The following is a 20615-nucleotide window of genomic DNA, read 5'->3' on the forward strand; positions in this document are numbered from 1 at the left end:
GTGTAGGGCTCCCCAGGCCCCCACGCTCTGAACCGAGGCTGTAGCTGTCACAGCCTCTCTACCAGGATGGGAGGGGCTGACACACGGCTGCTCTCTGGTGGTCTTCTCACTACAGCTTCAAGCACCGGTTCTCACACCGAGTCTCAAAACGCTCCCACGAGGTAGAAAGTCTGAGATGACCTAAGACGATGATTTTCCTGGAAGGGTGAAGCAGGAAAGCCTCAGTGGCACCAGGCCGGAATGTCCTCTAGGACAGACGCTCTCCTCATCTCGGCCCTGGGACGAGCCCTTTCCACGAGCGCCGCGCGTTGTCTTCACAGCTAATGTTTAGCGGCAGCAGGCACCGCTATCAACACCACGTTCTGCAGATGGACACGTGGAGGCCCAGAGAAGCTACATCACACCCAACGTAAAGAGCCCGTCGGTGGCAGGCGCTCAGCCCAGAGACCTGGATCCACAAGCACCATGTTACCCTGCGTGGGGAAGAGCTCAGAGCTCCCCCGAGGAGCAGAGAGAAGGGCAGCGGGATTGGGCCCCCAGACCCCCACCCCCACGTGCCCCGCAGCTCCCGGTCGGCCCTGCTGTCTCCCCCCGGGGCCTGGGCACAAGCCCACGCACCGAAGCGCTCCTGCCATCTCGTGCCTTCTCCTGGCACCTCAGACTTTGAACTGCGGCTCAGATGTCACTTCCCAGGGATCTTCCCGACTCTCCGTGGTCTGGATGAGGTGGCCCGCCCTTGGGGTGCCGTGGTCCCCACGCTGCCCAGGACAGCCCTGTTCTGTGACTCGTCCGTGCCCCTGCAGCCTACCCCCAGGGACAGAGGCCCCGACGGGCAGCAGCACAGAACCGGTGGTCAGCGAGTGCCCCTACAGGGAATGAACAGAGCTGGGATGCAGTTAAAGCACTGAGCAGGGCCCTCCACCAGCCATGCACGGATTCCTCTCTGTTCTGTAGTGGTGACGTCCTCCTACACTGCAAAGAGGCACGTGTGCTTGTCCAGAAGCAGAGACAGAAGGAAGAAGGGAGCACGGACAGGACCGCACGCTGTGAACACCAGGGGGCCGGGACCTGCAGACAGAGTGCCCAGGGGCCTCCAAGGGCTGCATTCCCCCGGGAGAAGAAGACCCCCAGCGATGGGGAGGAGGGGCCCTCACAAGTCCACCTGAGAGATGAAGAAGCTGAGACTCAGGGTGGGGAAGAAACTCAAGCCAAGGTCGCAGATCCTGACCCCTCTGAACCCCGCTCCCAACCACCACCACCGTAGAGGTGGGTCCACCACTCACAAGGCACCGAGACAGGAAAACCACACTCTGCTTATTCTGAGGGACGATGGCTGCTGTGGCCTTGGACACAGACAGGCCCTTCTAGAGACAGAGCCCCAGGCCACGGCGAGCCCCCCGTCTGAGGCAGAGAAACCACGGCAGGCGTCCCTGCCTGGCCCGGGCCAAAGGGGCTGGAAGGGTGAGCCCCGCCGGGCTCCTCCGACTGAGACCGTCTGAGAGCTCAGGGTCGCAGAGCCTGAGAGCGTGGCCTCAGGAAACTGTTTACTGGAGAAACAGGAGAAAAAAAAGAAGAAAAGAGGGGGGAAATCTACCATAAAAAGTAAGTAAAATCAGCAGAATTCCTTCATGAAAAGGGTGGAATTAGCATATGGCCTCAGCTGCCAAGTGAGGCCATTGAAGCAAGCAATGAAAATGAGTTCAAGACACAATTAGACATTTTTCTGGACGGAGACAGAGGGGACTGAGCAGGCGGCCGCGTTTCAGAGGGAGCAGCAGGGCACGTTCAGGGCAGGGCCACCGTGCGAGCGCCCTGAGCACTGGCTGGGGGCTGGGGGCACCACCTGGGCCCTCTCCCCCCGCGTTACACTGCCACGATGCCTCCTGCAGAACCTGCAGCCGCCCGGAGCCCGAAATAACAGTCTGGTTCCATCCCCCTCGGCCTCTGCTGCTGCGCCCGGGGCCGAGTGCCGCCTTCAGGGACTAGCGTGGCCGAGTCCCTGCCCTCAAGGAGCTCACCGTCTGGTGGGGGAGACGCACACAAACCCACAAGGTCAACACAGCGAAGTGCATCAAAGTAAGACGTGAAGTTTCTGCTGAGCAAGCACAGAAGAGGGGAATTTAGCAACTGGAGGGAGGAGGAGGCCGGAAAGCAGAGGGAAGGGCCTTTCGGGGCCGAGCACACAGCAGGAGGCCACGGAGGCCCAGCCGCCAGCGCCTCAGAGGATGCCGACCACTCGGTTCCCCTGGACCCTCGGGGACAGGGCCAGATCTCCTCGGAATGACCAGAGGTGCCAACCGCTGGCTCAGGGACCGGATACGACTCAATGGCAACAACTCGGGACAGCTGTTCCCAATCTTCCCAAGAGTGCGGCACATGCGGCCACCCAAGGCACGGGAGACGCTGGGTCCTCATGGGCGACACAGTCTGTTAGGCCCTCTCTAGCCCAGTGGGTTCCAGTGTCCTCCTTCGGGCGGCTCCCTGATGATGGTCTAGCTTCGTCAGGTTCCCTGGGCCCCGTCTCCTTCAAGGTGGAGTGAATGGCTACCCTGAAAGGACCTCGAACCTCTCCTCTGTGCTCACGGCAGGCTCGCTGGGGCACGGCATCTCCACGGCCCCCGGGCCCCCGGCCCGACCCTGAGTGGGGTCCCACCTCCTTCACACCCACGAGTCAGAACCAGCTCTGCCGGCCTCTTGCGTCCCAGAGCGGGCCTCTCAGATTGAAGCTGGGCGTGATGGGGATACTGAGAAGAAAATGAGGCCTGGCCCCTGCACCCAGCACCCTACATACAGAGCAGGGGAAGGAGTGACAAGTGCTTGGCACTTGTCCTTTCAAAGCCCCATCAGGCTGTCTGCCGGCTGCCGACCAGCTTCCACGGCGGCAGGGGGAGGAGAGGGGGCATGGGGTCTTCAGCAGGGCAGGGCAGGGCAGGCACTGACTCCACATGCCCCGTTCTCCCCCCAGGCAGAGAGCAATGGCCTTAAGCTCCCACTTATAACGAGCGCTGTGTGCCCAGCACCGCATGCAGGCGCTCACAGCTCCGCTCACACCATCCCCACGACAGCCCAGCAAGGGCAGCGCCGTGATTCCACCTCCCAAAGGCAGCAGCTCAGTCAGGGAGGCCCGTTCACAGGCCCAAACACACAGTGAGCAAGCGGCAGGGCCCAGCTCCTCCACCACCCACCAGAGCTCTCTAGCTCGTGACCTCAGTTTCCGGGGCCTTGCCCCCACTCCTGCCCCCGCCCCAGGAGGAGGTCCTTGAGAAGAGACGCCAAACCAAAGAAGAAACCACACCTACCGAACGCAGGAAAGCACTGCGCTTACGATTACAGCTCTATTATAAAGGATACAGATCAGGACCAGCCAAAGGAAGAGACACACAGGGCACGACCTGGGCGGGCACCAACACAGGCCTCCACTGCGGAATCAGGGCTCATCACCCTGCTGGCACATCCATCTCTTCGCCCACCAGGAAGTCCCACTGAGCCCCTGGGTCCAGAGTTTTTATTGTGGTTTCGTTACTTAGGCACAAATGACTGAATCACTGGTCGTGAGACTGAACTCGACTGATCCGCTCTGCCCTCCTCAGAGGTCAAGAGCTCAGACTGGTGTCTCTGGCCCAAAGCCCCAGCCCACTAGTCACATGGCTGGTCTCTAGTCTTCCTCTAGCATAAACTCAGGTGTGGTCCAGGGGACCACCAGGAACAGTAAGGACACTCCGGTCACCAGGGAAATTCCAAGGTTTCAGAAGCTCTGTCCCAGGATCCCAGGACAAAAGCCAGATTCCTTATTACATTAATACAGCAGTAAGGCTAAAACACGCTCACACACCACTGCCCTCCCTCCGTCCCCCACTCGCTGCTGACGAATGCGTCGCGTTGTGACAGCTGCTCTGAGGGACAGTCTGAAAGGCAGCAGAAGCCCCCGGAGTGCTGCTAGAGCGGAAGACACCGTCCACGGCACGTCGGTTCCTCGAGGAGGGAGGGATGGGCACTGCGGTGGGACAAGCCGGGGGCGCCGCGGGGCCAGTAAACACGCTGTCAAAGAGCGCTTAATGACACAGGGCAGGCTCATGGCTCAGTGCCTAAAATGTTACATGCAGTGGGATCCCTCCTAGGAAAGGGGTTATGTCAGAATACTAAGGGGAGTTATCCTGAGTAACTAGATTCTTATTTCTCCCTCATACTTTCCTCTATTTTCCACATTCTCAATAGGCATAAATTATTATACATTCAGGGGAAAAAGGGCTTTTAAAAAATAACACATGAAGGATAACATTACACACACCGACCCCCATGAAGCAGTATAGGCTACTCAACCGGAAAGTGCATGGCAGTGACTGCATTTTCAATACTTAGAATTTCTTTTTGGTTCTTTTTCATAATGTCCTAAGCTCACTAGGTGTTCCACTTCTTCATTTACATTTCGAACATTCTTATTTTAAAGCCCCTTCCAGATTTGTTTCATGGTTTCTGGTTCCTAGGACAGGGATGTCCGCACTTGTGCCTATGGGATTTCTTCTGCACGGTGGTAACTTTCCTCATACGCCCTGTGACTGGTCCTCAGCCGGGGCTGTTTTCCGTGGGAGGTCCCAGTGTGTGACTGGAGTGTGCCCGGGGGCTGGCTGGACTGTGGGGCCAGGGCCACGTGCGTCACCAGCGCTTCCGTAACACAGATGACGCGGACGCGAGCGCACTTGGTCTCAGGGAGGACGTCTTGTCTTCTCCTGGGGCAGCCATTTAACCTCGACCTTCTGGAGGAGACCTCTCCTAGTTCCTTGTCTCCGTTTATGAGGGATCCTCTACATCTCCAGTGTGGACACCCCTGAGAACCAGCTGGCGTCCAGGCCTGTTGGCTGCTGTGCCTCTGACGCCTTTCCACGTCCAGCCCTTGAAGATGCTCCTTCCTGGCTTCTGCACCTCGACCTCCTCGTGCTTCCTCACTTCACCGAGCCTGTCAACGTCTGTGCGACCCAAGGCTCCCAGGGGCCACGCAGCCCACTGTGTCACCCACACGTCTGAAGCGACGGGGCAACTATAAAGGGTCAAGGGGGCATGCAGCGAGGGACGCTCGACCTCACGCCCCTCTCACCACCTGACAACAATGATGGAAACTAAACGTATTGGAGGTAACTAGACGTCATTTTAGTGAACAGAGAACTACTATAACCAGAGTTGTGTTGCAGACTCTGAGTCACAAAGACCTGGACTTTAACCCCGGTTCTGCCAACTCTGCAATCTGGGGCCTCTCACCCCCAGCCCCCGACTCACAGGGACATGGTGAGAACTGGCCTGAAGCCCAGTCTGCTGGGGCCCGTCCCTGGGGAGCTGATCTTTGCTGCACCTGGTGACACAGCTCACACTGAAGAACAGGCTAGGAGAGCTCTGTACCAGCTACAGGCAGAGCCTCAGGACAGCGACTGTGAAACAGGGACCAGGTGGGGACTGGGAATGGCCAGGGAGCTTCTAGTACCTGGAAGGATCCCTAGACTGCGGCTAGCAGCAGCCCCAGCTGCACATCGCCACGGGGACTCTGGGGAACCTGGCCACTGGCGTCCCTGCCTGAGGGCTGACCGTGTGCACCCCCTTCCCGAACGGCCCCAGCCCCCTGCAACAGCTCCAGGAACCACACAGAGAGCTCCGCGAGTGGGAGCAATGACCACCGCGCCTGGACCACCTCTAGAGAGGGGACGTGTCTGATCATTCACCTCCGAAGCTCCTCCCTGAAAGGAGCTCGGGCACCTTCGGATGACAGCCCAGGCCACGGAGCCAGAGTCTGGCTGTGAATCTCAGCCCTGCCGCTTCCAGGCCCACTGCCGCAGTGACGTCACCCTTGGTCCTCGGCTTCCTCATCCACAACACGGGGTGACAACAGTGCCGGCCCCTGGGGTGGCGGGAAACAAGTTACTACAATACCGCGCCTGGCGCACAGTAGGTGCCGTGGAAGGCTCGGCTACTGTCCGTGCCAGGGGTCATCTCTGCTCCCGAGTGCTACGGGCAGCAAAGCTGCGTTCCCGGGACACGCACCAGGGTAATGGCGGCAGCTGCGGCCAAAGGCTCAGCCAGCAGGGATGTACCGGACGAGCACCCGCTCAGGACTCACCGGGCAGTGCACTTGGTTCCAGCTCCACCATGGCCCAGCACTAGTCTGAGGGGACACCGCAGTTCCACAAAGCAAGCAAGGCCCTGCTCTCACAGAGTGAACGATCCAGCACCAGCCACTGACACACTCACGCAGAGACGACAGTCAGGAAGTACGACGGGACTGGGGCCCGGAGTGGTGGGTGCAGCAGGCTACACTCTGAGAGGGGAGGTGGGAGACTCCCTGGGAGACAGAGGGGGTGGGTTTCCTGCAGCGGGAGCAGCGGGCAGAGGCCCCGGTGAGGGTGCGTCTGTGCCGCGGACCCCACCCGCCAAGGCAGGGCCTGGACTTCCTCGCACTGGTAACTGAGGGCCAGCGGCCGAGTGTTAGGTGGGGAGTCCACGGCGGTGCCCGGGGACGGTGATTACTCAAGGCAGCGGCCAGGGAGGCCGGCTGCGGGAGGCCGGGCCGGGGGAGGGCGTGCGAATACAGACCCTCTACCCTGTCAGCGGCCTCCCTCCTCCCGCTGCCTGCTCCCACCGTCTGTGAGCTTCTCGGCAGAGGCCCGGGGCCCCCCTGGCTGCGGAGGCTCCCGGAACCCCGTGACTGCAGCTGAGGCCGGCAACAGGAAGGGGAGGGAGTCCCGTCCTCCTTAGGAGGAAGGCCGCAGAGAAGGTCCAAAACCAAGAAAAACTAAAAGTACGTAATGAAGTTACAGAAGAAATCATCAGCTAGAGAGCCAGGACGGCTGTGGCTGGAGAGAGGCAGGCTCTGCCCTTGCACCCGCCTCTGCTCCCCACCTCCCGGAGGCCGGGCCCCACACAGCACCCGGGCAGCCAACGCCCAGCCCAGAACCGCCCTTCTCAACCCAAGCCCGAGCCTCCGGAAGCACAGGCAAAGGAGGACCGAAGGCACAGAAGGAGACGCGGTGAGGACAGGGGCGCGGCCGTCCTCGGATGCGGGCGCCACACTCAGCCCAGGAGGCCACCCATCTGTTGGCTAAAAGCAACTAAACCAGAAACTGTTTTAAGCTACAGCTGGTGTCTGGGCCACTTTATCAAGCACTTGAGACACAGAGCTGATTATTTTTCTGGCAACAGCGAAAACAGAAAGGCTGAAAGCACAGAGTCTGTCACCAGCTGTTTCCGGAGCGGTTCTTACAGTCACGTCTGGGTTGGGGCCAGAGTCGGCAGAGAGGTCCACTCGGGAGGCCGGCTGCGGTTGGTCCTGTTCTTTCATTCCCCGCTTGCGTTTCGCTGCCTTGAGTCACGCAGAGTAAAACCCCTTGCACAGCATCTTTCGGTGCTTTAGATGCTATTTGCAAAGAGCCCCTTAAACAGGGACTTGGGTTACAAGAAACGTGTGTGTGCTGTGGTCTTGACTCACGGTCGCTGCTCCCTTACTGGGATCTGGGTTCCCACACCAGCTCTCTCCTCACCTGGCTGCTGCGTGGCTGCAGCCAAGCTCTTCAGCCCATCCCGAGCCCCAGTTCCTCACCTGTGACACCCGAGGGGCTGTGGAGCTTTCCGAGCGTCAAGCACAGAACCTGGCACGTAGAAGGTGCCCAACTAATGGGACATGATTAAGATCTGACTGGTTCTCCTGGCTCACACCACCCTTTCCCTAACATCATCAACACCCATGGATGTGGGGTCATGGGTGATTTTTGTTTTCTTCTTCCCGTGCTGTTTTCCAAAATCGGGACAAGAAAATTCACTTCGCAATAACTATAAATACTTTATAACAAAAATCATTACCTACTAAAATGTTAGAGGGAAAATGCTTGGGCTATTCTTACATGATAAGAGTCCATCCCAGGACCAGAGGTCTCCCTCTGCTACGTCAGGGATCTGAAAACAGTTTTCAGGACCACTGCCAAAGCCAGCCGGACAAAGGCTGACCCCACCCGCCTCTCCTGTCAAAAGATTCCAACCTCAGTCCCCATTCCTATGGTCCCCATTGCCCTAAACCAGGACCACACCGGGCCCCGTTCCGAGAGTGGCCCGGCGAGAAACTGGCCAGTGACCTGTGGCTTCTGCAAGCTGGGCTAACAGGGCTCCTGGGGGTCTTGTGAGGGATTCACTGGGAGACGGGGCGAGTGAGCTGAGTGCTGAGGGGTGACAGGGTGTGAGATACGGCCCGTGTAGAGGCAGCTGCCAGAAGCCGGTGCAGGCCTGAGGGGGCTGGTCGAAGGGTGGAAGTGGGGGCGGGCAGGCAGGGCCCCGGGCTGGGGCAGGAAGGAGGCCGGTACAGACCACCAGCTGCTCCAGCGTGGGCTCAGCACGTCCAGCCCGAGCACAGCTGTGTGGAGCTGGTTTCCAGCCCCAGGTCTGCAGACCTGAGGGTGGACACAACGCACCCCAGTGCAAGTGGGGCCTGGTGACTGGCCAACCTTTGATGTCCCTCCAGGCCACAACTGGCCAGGTCCTCAGATTTGTTTATTTTTCCTGTATAACTTTTGCAATGCTTCAACTAAACAGAAACTTTTTATCAACCATTCCCAGAGCAAGAAAAATAGCCGAATGCTTGGTTTGTAACGGAAGCTGGTAGCTGTGCTGGGCTGGGGGACACACGAGAACAGCTCCCACTTTGAGGGATTCGGAACCCACGAGGGAACTGCATCTGCTGCCGATACGGGGACCCTGTGTCCCGTCCACCAACTGCTCACAGAGCCACTCTCCTCCGAGGTCCTCGTCCCCCGGCTCCGTCTCTCTGTTTACTTGGCAGGAGCCCCAGGCCAAGCGCCAGGCACAGGCTGGGCCCAGATCCAGCCGCTCAGTCTCTGCTGCGTCTTCTGCCGGGGGCACTGACTCGGCAGCGAGAAAGCTGAGCCCAGAGCCACGGGCAGGTCCGCAGCCTTGCAGGAGGCAGCCGGCCTGAGAAACAAGCGGGCACGAGGGACCTGGCCCGAGAGATGGGGGGCCCTGGATCCAGCTGTGTCTAAACGCAGCCCACAAATCATGCTGGTTGTAAGAAGCAGTTTGGGATGAATTTCTGTCCTTTACTAATGGAGATTACGTACTAACATGCTTTAACAACTCTACTCAACTCAAGTGTCCTGATTTTAGTGCCTTCGTGGCATTTTCCGAGCAACTAAGCTGACTGCTTACACGCGTGACCTCACCTGAACCACCGGCGCTGTGCAGTGCGCATCATGGCTACCCTCACTTCACAGACAAGGCCGAGCAAGTATTCACTTCCGCCGTCGCTGTCGCAATCATCATCGTTTCACCCCAAGTCACACAGATATTAGGCTGTGCAGCCGGGATCCAGACTCACATCCTCTGAATCCAAAACCTACACTCCTCCCCGCCAGGAAGGCCCCGCTGCCTCGGTGCGCACAGTCCTGTCCTATATGCAGCAGAGACACAAAGGCCGTGGGCCTCTCCGCTCACATCAAGGGCTTGCAGTCACCTGGAAGCTGGCCATAAGACCATGAGCCCACTAGGGATGCAGAAAGCCAGAACACAGCTAAGAGTCCAAGTGTGAGGTCCAGGCACCATCCACAGGGCAGGGAGGTGAGATGGCACAGAGGCCACATGTCAGAGTTGCAGGCTGGTGCAGAGTCTCCCCATCGCCGTGACCTCAGCGACCCAGGGCTGCACCTTCAGATTCAGTCCTCCACCAGCCGCCGGGACGCCCCCACTCCCCCTTCAACCAAGGTTTCCTCAGCCGTGTGACCGTGCTGTCGCAGCCCACCCCCAAGACTGCGGAGGTGCTCCCTCTCACCCACACTCCTTCTTCAAAAGCACCTTAATTACAGCTCTCAGGTGACACAGAGCACGGCAATTTCCAGTTTCCCTCCTGGAAACAAAGAGACCTCAGGAATCCTCCAATCCTGCATCACTTCGTTAATACTCTGGTGTCAACTGATGGCCTCTGGGTCTGTACTAGGTCACTTTCCATTGAGTATCTTCCACGGTGGCTGCAAATAGTCACTGAAGGAACTATGCCTCACTGACTGAGACAAAATTTTTAGTTCAGTTCAATTTTAGTCTTATTTTATGTAACTGAGGAAAGTGAAACTTTAAAAGTCTCATATCGTATTTCGAAGCGACTTGCATTGTATTAGTGACGTGTCACTGAATGATTTTCCTTAGTTCGACACTGTTTCTTATGAAATCATAATATAATATTAAAGATGCTCCAGAAAAGAAAAGTCAGCAAGGACTCCAAAAGGACCTGCAGGCAAGTCCCGCCACACAGCGGCTCCTCCAGCGTCGCTCGCTCCTGTGCCGCCGTCACAAGGGCTGCCGCACCCACCACACGCCCTGGCCGCAGTGTCATCTCTTGAGGCCTCTGCCCAGGGAGCCCATTTCTAGCGAGAGGACAAAGGCAACACACCCCAGAGACCTGCTTCCACAGAACCTTCCCCAAGCTGCCACCCACTTTCCAGGGAAATTGAGGTGAAATGACAGTTGAGTCCTACATTGCAAGAAGGCGGGAGGGAGCTGGAGGAAGGAAAATGGAGGGAGGAGGTGGGGGGAGGGATGGGAGGAGGGGCCACCCTCCTGTAGGTACTGTTTTCTAAGGCTCTCACTCAGGTTGAACAAGTTGGAGGTTTTAAAACGAAGCAAGAACTCTGAATTTTAGAAATAAATGTACTCTACTCTCATGCTATGTTCAAAGATGCCATTTTCTTTGAACGTTTTCTTTCGCAGAGGAGGGCCCTCTGCGATGTGGGAAGAGCCCAGGCTGCTGCTGCAGGCTCCTGGCTGCCCGCCCTCCACCCTCCCTCCAACCCCAGCTGCCTCCTGCGGGTGGGCTTCCGGGGAGGCAGGAAAAGCCTCCTCTAGAGCTGACTCCCCTCTGTCCGCTGACCAGGCACCGGGGTGTGGCAGGCAATGCTGCGCGCCCAGTCCCCGCTCTGCTCCTGGTGCCTCGGCTCCTGGCCTGTCACCCAGAGATCACCCCTTCCTCTGATGCCTGACAAAGGCAAGGATAATTTTTCAAGGTTGGTGGCTGGTCAAATGAGTCCAAGCAAGCCGACTGCATGGGGAACGTCCGCCTCCCGGGAGCCCGAGGGGACCGCTAACACAGGTTTACAGATACCACCTGGGGACCAGACGGAAAAGAAGACTCTGCCTCGGCTCTCCAGGCACCCCCTTCCAGAGAGCTGCTCCAGAACGCATCCCACGACCCAGCTCCACATCCTGAGAGGAACACGGGACGTGACACCAAGCACCAGAGTGCCCTGTGCTCTGCGTGTACCCCTACGTCTCCAGCAGGGTTCCGAACACCAACATGCTTTGCACCGTAAGACACGTGGAATCACTATGTTAACGTGAAAAGGAGGACAAAGGTGTGGTCCAAGTGGGTTGGTGCCCTTGGCACCCCGCACCCAGAGCGTCCCAAGGTCGGTACGTCCACAAGCAGAACGGTTTTTAAGAGGCGTGTGACTGTCGTGCAGCTCATCTCCCAACTCCAGGAAGGCCCTGCCTACAGACGGTCATCCCAGTCTCACAAATTAAGCCAGATCTGTGGGATGAGACTCAGAGTAAATTAGGTCCCAGAATAAGCCTCTGGAAAAGCAAGAGTTTCATAAAAATGGCAACATATGCTCCGCCTTCTCTGGCATTAGTGAATGTGGGAGAGGCTGAAGGCCACTTAATGGTCTAATAAAACGTTTACAGGCGAAGGTTCTTACAGACAAAGACTGCCTGAGACCAGCACGCCCTGTGCTGGGGTCTGGCGACCCTTTCGTCAGGGAGATTTCACTGCAATGGCAGGAACGCACCCCACCCGCAACCCGTCGGCAGGGGTCCCGCCTCTGCTCTCCCCTCTCTGGGCCCGCAGCCCTGAGGAGGGGGCTTTGCGTCTGTCCCCGCGGCCGGGAGTTCCCACGGGGCAGGGATCTCTCCTGGCCCATAGGAGGGAGGGCCCACATGCTGGGTGCAGACAAGTGCAGGGACCAGTGACCAGGTCAGCAAACGAACAGACAGGGACAAATGCTGAACTGGAACCGCCGAAGAGTCCTGTGAACAAGGTCAACAAAGGTCAGGTGGACGCCAGCTCATGGGAGATACAAACACTACTAAGGTGGATTGAAGGCCTCAACATAAGAGCTAAAGCCATAAAGCTTTCAGAAGGGAACAGAGCAGGGTGCCTTCACGACTTGGAACGGCAAAGATCTCTTAAGCAGGGCACGGAAAGTGAAAAGCATTAGAGGAACAAATGAACAATGAGGCTTCATCAAAATTTAAAACGTCTGCTGGACTTCCCTGGCGCTCCAGTGGTCAACACTCTGAGCTTCCACTGCGGGGAGCACAGGTTTGATCCCTGGGCGGGGAACTAAGATCCCCGCCTGCTGCACGGCACAGCCAAAATACAAAACAAAACAAAAAACGAAAACGTCTGCTTATCAAAAGACATCAAGAAAACAAACAGGCAAGGCCACAGATTGTGACAGAATATTTACAAAACATATACGGGACAAAGAACTGGTAAACAGATTCATAGAGAACTTCTATAATTTTTTTAAAATTCTAAACCCAATTAAAAATGGGCAAAAGAGGGACTTCCCTGGTGGCCCCGTGGCTAAGACTCCATGTTCCCAATGCAGGGGCCCTGGGTTCAATCCCTGGTCGGGGAACTAGTCCCACATGCCGCAACTAAAGATCCTGCATGCGGCAACGAAGATCCCGCATGCCGCAACTAAGACCCGGTGTGGCCAAATAAATATATATATATTTTTAAATGGGCAAAAGATTTGAAAGATGCTACCTAGAAGAAGATATACAGATAGCAATAAACGTATTAAAGAGCAGTCAACATTATCACAGGCATACCTCAGAGATACTGCAGGTTAGGTTCCAGAACACTGCCATAAAGCAAATATCACAATAAAGTGAATCGCATGAATCCTTTGGTTTCCCAGTGCTTATGAAGGTTATGTTTACACTATACGGCAGTCTCTTATGTGTGCAATCGCGTTACGTCTAAAAAGACAATGTACGACCTTAATTTAAAAATATGCTAAAAAACCCTGACCATCACCTGAGCGCCAGCCAGTTGTAGCCCTTCTGCTGGCGCAGGGTCTCGCCTCCGGTGCTGGCGGCCGCTGACTGATCAGGATGGAGGCTGCTGAGGCTGGGATGGCTGCGGCCATTTCTGAGAACAAAGCCACCATGAAGTTCGCTGCACTGATGGCCTCTTCGTTTCATGAATGATTTCCCTGGAGCAGCAATGCTGTTTGGCAGCATTCTACCCACAGAACTTCCTTCAAAACTGGAGTCGATCCTCTCAAGCCCCGCAGCTCCTTTATCAACGAAGTCTGTGTCACATCCTAAGGCCTTTGCTGTCATTTCAGCTATCTGCGCAGCCTCTTCACCAGGAGTAGCTCCGTGTTAAGAAAGCGCTCTCTTTGCTCATCCACGAGAAGCGGCCCCTCATCCGTTCCCAGGTTTCATCGCAAGATGGCAGCCATTCAGTCCCATCTTCAGGCTCCACTTCTAGTTCTGGCTCCCCTGCCGTTCCCACCACGTCTGCAGTCCTTCCTCCATGAAGTCTCGACCCTTCAAAGTCATCCAGGAGGGCTGGAATCAGCTTCTTCCAAATTCCTCTTCATTTGGATATTCTGACCTCTTCCCATGAATCACAAGTGTTCTTTTTTTTTTTCCTCTTAATTTTTATTGGCCACGCCATGCGCGTGAGGCACGTGGGATCTTAGTCCCCCGACCGGGGATCGAACCTGCGCCCCCTGCACTGGAAGCACACGGTCCTGACCACCGGACCGCCAGGGAAGTCCCGCAAACGTTCTTAATGGCATCTAGAACGGTGAATGTTTTCCAGAAGGTTTTCAGTTTACTTTGCCCAAATCCATCAGAGGAATCACCGTCTATGGCAGCTACAACCTAACAAAGTGTATTTCTTACATAATAAGACTTGAAAGTCCACATTACTTCTTGATCTACGGGCTGCAGAAAGGATGTTGTGTTGTCAGGCATGAAAACAACGTTAATCCCAGCGTCCATCTCCATCAGAGCTCTCGGGTGACCAAGTGCGTTGTCAGTGAGCAGTAACATTTTGAAAGGGATCTTTTTTTCTGAACGGTAGGTCTCAACAGTGGGCTTAAAATATTCAGTAAACCATGTAAACAGACGTGCCGTCACCCAAGCTCTGTTGTTTCGTTAACAGAGCATAAGCAGAGTCCATTTAGCGTAATTCTTAGGGGTCCTAGGATTTTTGGAATGATAACTCAGTACTAGGGTCAACTTGAAGTCACCAGCTGCATTAGCCCCTAACAAGAGAGTCAGCCTGTCCTCTGAGGCGCTGAAGCCGGGCACTGACTTCTCCTCTCTCGCTATGAGAGTCCTAGGTGGCCTCTTCTTCCCATGAAGGCTGTTTCATCCACATTGAAAATCACCAATTATCTCAGCTAGACCTTCTGGGTAACTTGCTACAGCTTCTACATTAGCACTGGCTGCTTCCCCTTCCACTTTGATGCTATAGAGACGGCTTCCCTCCTTAATCCTCAGGAGCCAAGTCTGCTACCTTCACACGTTTCCACTGCAGCCTCCACCCCTCTCTCAGCCTTTACAGAGTTGCAGAGAGCTGGGGCCTTGCTTTGGATGAGGCTCTGGCTGAAGGGAATGTTGTGGCTGGTTTGATCTTCTATCCAGACCACTGAAACTTTCTGCACATCAGCAATAAGCCTGTTTTGCTTTCCTACCATTCGTGTGTTCACTGGAGGAGCACCGGTAATTTCCTCCAGAACTTGTCCTTTGCCTTCACGGCGTGGCTGACTGCTCGCACAAGAAGCCCAGCTTTCGGCCCAGCTGGGCTTTCGACAGGCCTTCCTCGCTAAGCTTCATCATGTCTAGCTTTTGATTTAAAGTGAGAGATGTACAAGTCTTCCTTTCACTTGAATGTTTAGAGGTCACTGTAGAGTGATTAACTGGCCCAATTTCAATATTGCTCTGCCCCAGGGAAGAGGGACAATTCCACTTACATCAAGTCCTAGAACAGGGAGGCTAATCTATGTGGAAAAAAAATCACACCCGTGATTATCTCCAGGGAGAGAGGAGGGGAAACGGAAACTTTTTAGAGCAGTAATTCCCAAACTTGTCTACCCATGAGAATCCCCTAGAAAAGCTCCCAGCACAAGCCCACAGCCGGGTGACCCCACAAGCAGATCAGCATCCCAGGCAGCCTTCCCCGGGGATTCCAACCGGCAACACAGCCGCTCTGCGTTGACCGCAATGTTCTACATCCTGGTCGGCATTTGGGGTACACGGGTATGAGTTTGTCAAAACTCCAAGAATCAGACAAGTAAGATTTGTGTTACATTTTACATATAATGAATTCTCAGAAAACAAACGTAAAAAAGGAAACATCACAAAACAACAAACAGAAACACCCAGAGCCTGCAAACGCTTCACTCTCTCTGAAGTAACTTGACACTCCTTCCCTGGGCCTCCCCCCACCCCGAGGCGCTTCCCCAGCCTGGGTCAGCGTCCACCCCGAGTCAGGCCGGGTGGCCATCCGCACAGGAGCCGGGCAAGTCCAGGAACAGAGAAGTCATCCTCGGCCCCAGGGCCTGTCCGGTGTCTGCTCAGGCCCTGCGGGTGCTCCAGTCTCTGGCCCATCACCCTGCCCCTCCAAGTCCCAGGGACCTGGACCCTGCAGGCCTCTCCCCGCTCACAGACCCCAGCTCCTCACAGCATCTCTGCTCTCCAGAATCTTCCTCTTCCCTCTTGAGCACACCCACAGCTCGGGGTCGGAGACGTCTCACCTCCCGCCCCTGCCGCCACACCTACCAGTACAGACCCCACGTCCCAGGCAGGGAAGAGGGTACAGAGCAACTGTGCCAGGACACGGTGCTTCCCGAAGTAGATGACACACCCCGTCAGATTTTTACTGTAATAGTTACGTATTTATTTTAAAATGCATTGCAGGAAAAGGTAACTAGCACTTTAAACCCGTATTTCAAGGATAATGTTACTTAGGAGAAGGTTAAATGAAAGAAATGAGTCAATTTAAAGGAAAATAATAACAATAACAGTACTAGGAGCAGTACGTGGACAAGATGAAAACTGCAAGGGTGAATTGTCAACAACTCAAGTCTGGGACACCAGTACCATGCGTCACCAGCAGTTAACAAAATGATCAACAGCAAACTGTCCCGTCCCAGGAGAAACTCTAACTTCTCTTGTCCCTGAGCCCCTCCACTCCACCCTAAGGTGCCACGTTCACCCAGTCGGGGTGGCATAAAGACCAAAACCCTGACCACGCAGAACAAAGGTGTATTCGACAACAGCTCTGTGGTGGTCGTTTTGTATGAAACCTGCGTCCCATTTATTTTTGCACAATTATGTACTGCCACGGTTTCAACCCATACTCTTTCCCTCCTGCCCCAAGGTGTGGCAAGAGAGCTGTAAAAACGTGGCCGCCAAGACAGGTTCCCGTTAGCGCTCAGAGAGGGAACGTCTTCCGTGTTTCTCGATGCGGGGTCAGAAGTTGGCTCACGGTAGGCACGCAGTAAAAACAGGATGAAGAGAGGAAGGCGACTAAGCTTGGAGCCTAGCTTTTCAAATTCAAGTTTGCAAACCCAGGTGTGTGACGGTGTGCACAGAAAGTCGTGAAATAAATACAGTCCTGAGAGTTTAGACACAGCCTACATTTTCTTGATGCCCTGATGGTAACTCACTTAAAATATTATTTTTATAAAACTAAGACAAAGAGCACATGGGGTGCGTGTGACATATCTATTAAAATGCAATTGCCCCAACAATCGCTACTTCTAAGACAGAAACTCACAGAAACACTTGCACAAGGTGCAAAAAGGTATGCTCGAGCAGAGTCAGGAGACACCCTGGACAGCCAGCAGTCAAAGACCAGGTACGCTGTGCCCCACACGGGGGAACCCCGCACACAGGGGCGTGTCCTGCACACAGGGGAATCCTGCAGCCACTACCACGCTGGATCTGAATGGTCTGAATGTACGTGGAAAAACCAAGGCATTGATAAGTGGAGAAAACAAAGTGCAGAAGAGCAGGTGTGGCACAGCCCTACCATGAAATTTAAAAATGACAATATGAATACATTAATTAATATGGGTGTTAATATAAATCCACGTGGAAAGAGCCACATGACTATGCACCAGCCCATCTGTTAACCTCTGACGGGTGGGGAGACTCTCTCTAAAGCATTTATGATATGCTGGAATGCTACGAAAAGTCTGCAGTCAAACAAGGCGTGTTTGCAGGTAAGAACGCATACACTTGTTAGGAAGACTTGGAAAGACCATCTCCTTCCCCTCGGCCTCACACAGACAGGCCCCTCCACGTGCAGCGCCTTTGGCCGGGCCCTGGGAGGACAGGCAGCTCGGAGGACACGGCGCCGCAGCCGCAGGAGGGGGGCCTTCTTGGGCCAGAACCCGCACAGCCCCGCCTCCCATGTGTGCCCGTGTCTGCGGCCAGGGCTCAGCCCTGCCCCCATTTCCACATCAACACCCGGTCCACGCTGCTGCCAGGACAGCGCCTTCCTGACCCTGAAGACACATCTGTCCGGCTGTGTGCTTCTGGCTGTTTTGGGAGGCCTAGGGTTACTATTGAAGATCCTTTCTTGGGACTCTTGCTTTTATTTAAATATCACAAATATAATTCAACCACAAGAACTATTCCCCAGGAGGAAATGCGAAGAGGCCACAGGAAGATGTAAACTTTATCAAGACTAAGCGACTCCGAGTCAGGAGGGGTCTCTACCGAACTTGAATCTGGGGAGAGGATGGGACTGGGCACTGGCTCCAGAGCTACATAAAACCGAAACAGCTTGTGCAAAGTCCCAGGGGCCACTGGGGGCGAGAGCACCAGCCTCCCCTCCCGTGTGCAGCCCCCCAGCCTGAAACAGCATCGCTCAGGGCCACCACCATCTGCAGCTGCCGGGAGAGGCCCCGCACATTCAGAAGCTCCTGGACCCACACATCCCGAGCTCGGAACTGCACAAACAAAAGGTTAGGGGAAGGGGGTGGGGGAGAGGGAATAAAGGCTTAAAGATTAAAGTCACAGGCAGAGACAGCCGGCTCCGTTTTTTAATAACTGAAAACACGAGTTGGGCCTGAATGTGCTCATTGTTCAGTAGAGGGGCGTCTACACAGGCAGGACTGGCTGGCGACAGCACGGCCTTCCCATCACGAGTCAGAGTCACCAAGGGGGAGGAGGCCCAGGCTCCAGTCAGTGAGGGTGGCGTGGGGCACAGCAGCCAGTGGGCCACGGGGAGGAAGGGCTGGAGAAGGACACGGTCACGTGAACTCGGGGAGCCGGCGACACAGGGCGTCCCTCACACCACGCTCAGGAGCACAGACTGGTACCACCTCCTAAGAGGAACTTGCCAGTGTGGATCAGAGGCGTGAAAATGCACGTGCCCTTTGGCTCTGTAATTCCACTTCTGGTGTTCAAGCCCCGGGAAATGATCCAACCCAGGAGGACTTGGTACACAAAGATACTCTGTGCAGCATCACTTACAAGAGCAAGAAATCAGAAACAATGTAACGTCCGGCGCTGGAGGAAATGGTTAAGTGTTTGTGCGTTTCTACCTGCCTTACTGCAAAGAGGACGGAAGGCAGGTTACATAAATACACAGGACAAAGGGGCAAGTGCAAGAGAAGGAATCACAGCAAGAGAAAAAAGAATGTGTTTAAAAAATGAGGCCAGAGCTGGGCTGCTTTTTCTTAATGCGCTGCGGAGGCCCACGTTCACACCGCCACCATCCACCGTGACAGCAGCGGCCACCTGCGTGGACCTGCTGAGCACCCGCCAGCCCACGTCCACTTTCACAGAGCCCTCTCAGCAAGCCCACCAGGGACTGATTCTGCCCCCAGTTCACAGATAAGGAGCCCAGGCTCCAGAGGTCACCAGGGCCAGGAAATCATGGCAAGGTTCTGAACACAGGTTTTCTCTAAGCCGAGCGTGTCTGCTTTCCCCAACACCACACGCTTCAAGAAGCTGTGTATTCATACAATGGAGCGCCTGCAGGCATGAAAACATGTGTTTAGAGAAAGGGACTAATGGTGTGGAGAAAACTGCCTAGGATATAACGTTAAATTTTTTAAAGCTGCAGAAAAACGTACAGAAAATTTATAATTTCAACCATGTAAACTAGACCATTATTTTCTTCCTTGTAACTTTGCCTATTATCCATATTTTCTAAAATAGGTCTGTATTAGTTTTATAATCAGAAAAAAAGACTTTGTATTTAAAAACTATATAAAGGGCCTCTGTGCTCTTGTATCACGGCACACATCCCACCCATGCGCACACCAACCCACTTCTGCTTTCCATAAAAATTCTACACATGCAGTAGAATCAGAAAGTACACATCGGCAAAGGAACATCTTGTGTTTGTGTCCATCGCTCTGTTAATCATAAAGGAACAATTTCATTTTGCTCAGAACTTTGTCTTTACAAACATTTGGGGTTATGCCTGTCAGAAGACAATTACTATAAATGAGTTGTTTCCTCTTTATTCTTCTCCTCAGGCGGAGACTCTCACACAAGGCAGCAGAGAGGCACAGACGTACATTCTGAGGCCTCCCTCCTAACGACAGCGGGGAGGGCTGCCCACGCTCCAGGCCCTCCCAGAAAGGCAGCAAGGACAACCCTCACCCAGGGCGGCCTGTTGCCCGAGTCCAGCCAGGCCAGAGCTGCCTCCTGAAGGCCTGGCGTCGGACACCTCCTGCAACAGTGTTGTACCTTTTCCTTGGGACATGGGCCAGAGTCACCCCCACCCACCCAGCTGCTCAAAGGGCTCTCTGGTCACTGTCTAGACGTGCCGTCCCAGACCTCAGAGCAAGTCCTCACAGCAAACCCCTTGGCTTTGCCCTCTGCCCAAACCCCAAGCTACCTTCTGGGGACACAGGGAAGGCTTAGCCATCTTCAAAAAATGAGACGCCTCCAGCACCTCCACCTGTGCCTGAGAGGCGCTTTTCTGCCCATCGTGGAGGTGAGGAGACCGACCGAGGCTCAGAGAGGGTCTCACAGCCAGGACCCGCCCACACCCCACCAGACAGGACAGGTCTGGCAGATGACAACAGCTCCAAGGTGGACTTTGGAATGTTCTTTTCCTGCCGGTCACCAAACACTGTGCTCAACAAGACACAGGCCTGGTTTTCTCTCATGAGACAAAAAGAATAACAAGTTCCCAAGAGCTTTTAAATTATTTCTTTAAAATTCGCCCTCTCCACTACCATGGAGTTAACCACTGGGGGCTAGCTTCCAGCACTGCATAGTGGACAGTCAGCTGTGTTCTGGTTATCTGAAAGGAGGAAAAATAATATTTTAAATGCTTTAATAGTTAAACCAATACAAGGAAGGCAGATTTTCTTCATGTTTCCTCAACAAAAGCCACAGAACAGCCTGGCCCCTCAACTTTATAATTAGTTTAGGTTAAAGGAAGAACCCCAAACTGCCAACAGACTTCACGCAAAGACGGTGTGAAGTACGCATTACAGGGCATCTCCTCAGAAGGAGCAGAGGGGCGGCAACAGCTGACGCCTGGCCACCTCCCTGGACAGGAACGAGCTCTGAGGCCAGAG

The 20615-nt window shown here is 54.9% G+C and overlaps 1 protein-coding gene across 5 annotated transcripts in view; it reads right to left on the reverse strand.

Moving 5' to 3' along the window:
- EEFSEC (eukaryotic elongation factor, selenocysteine-tRNA specific) overlaps positions 1 to 20615 on the reverse strand; it is a 225482-nt gene that overhangs the window by 191499 nt on the left and 13368 nt on the right. For 4 of the 5 annotated variants that reach the window (XR_003005709.1, XM_024763383.1, XM_024763384.1 and 1 more), the window contains exon 1: positions 6104 to 10533. The exons of the other annotated variant lie outside the window; for it this stretch is intronic. Coding sequence is in view for 3 of the 4 variants with exons in the window: in XM_024763383.1 (XP_024619151.1) it covers positions 6104 to 6134 (31 nt within the window). In the remaining variant the exon portion in view is untranslated. Of the gene's footprint in view, positions 1 to 6103; positions 10534 to 20615 lie in introns of those variants that run through there. 5 annotated transcript variants of the gene reach the window in all.

Source organism: Neophocaena asiaeorientalis, unplaced genomic scaffold (assembly GCF_003031525.2).
Source record: "Neophocaena asiaeorientalis asiaeorientalis breed wild unplaced genomic scaffold, Neophocaena_asiaeorientalis_V1.1 scaffold433, whole genome shotgun sequence".
Taxonomy (NCBI): domain Eukaryota; kingdom Metazoa; phylum Chordata; class Mammalia; order Artiodactyla; family Phocoenidae; genus Neophocaena; species Neophocaena asiaeorientalis.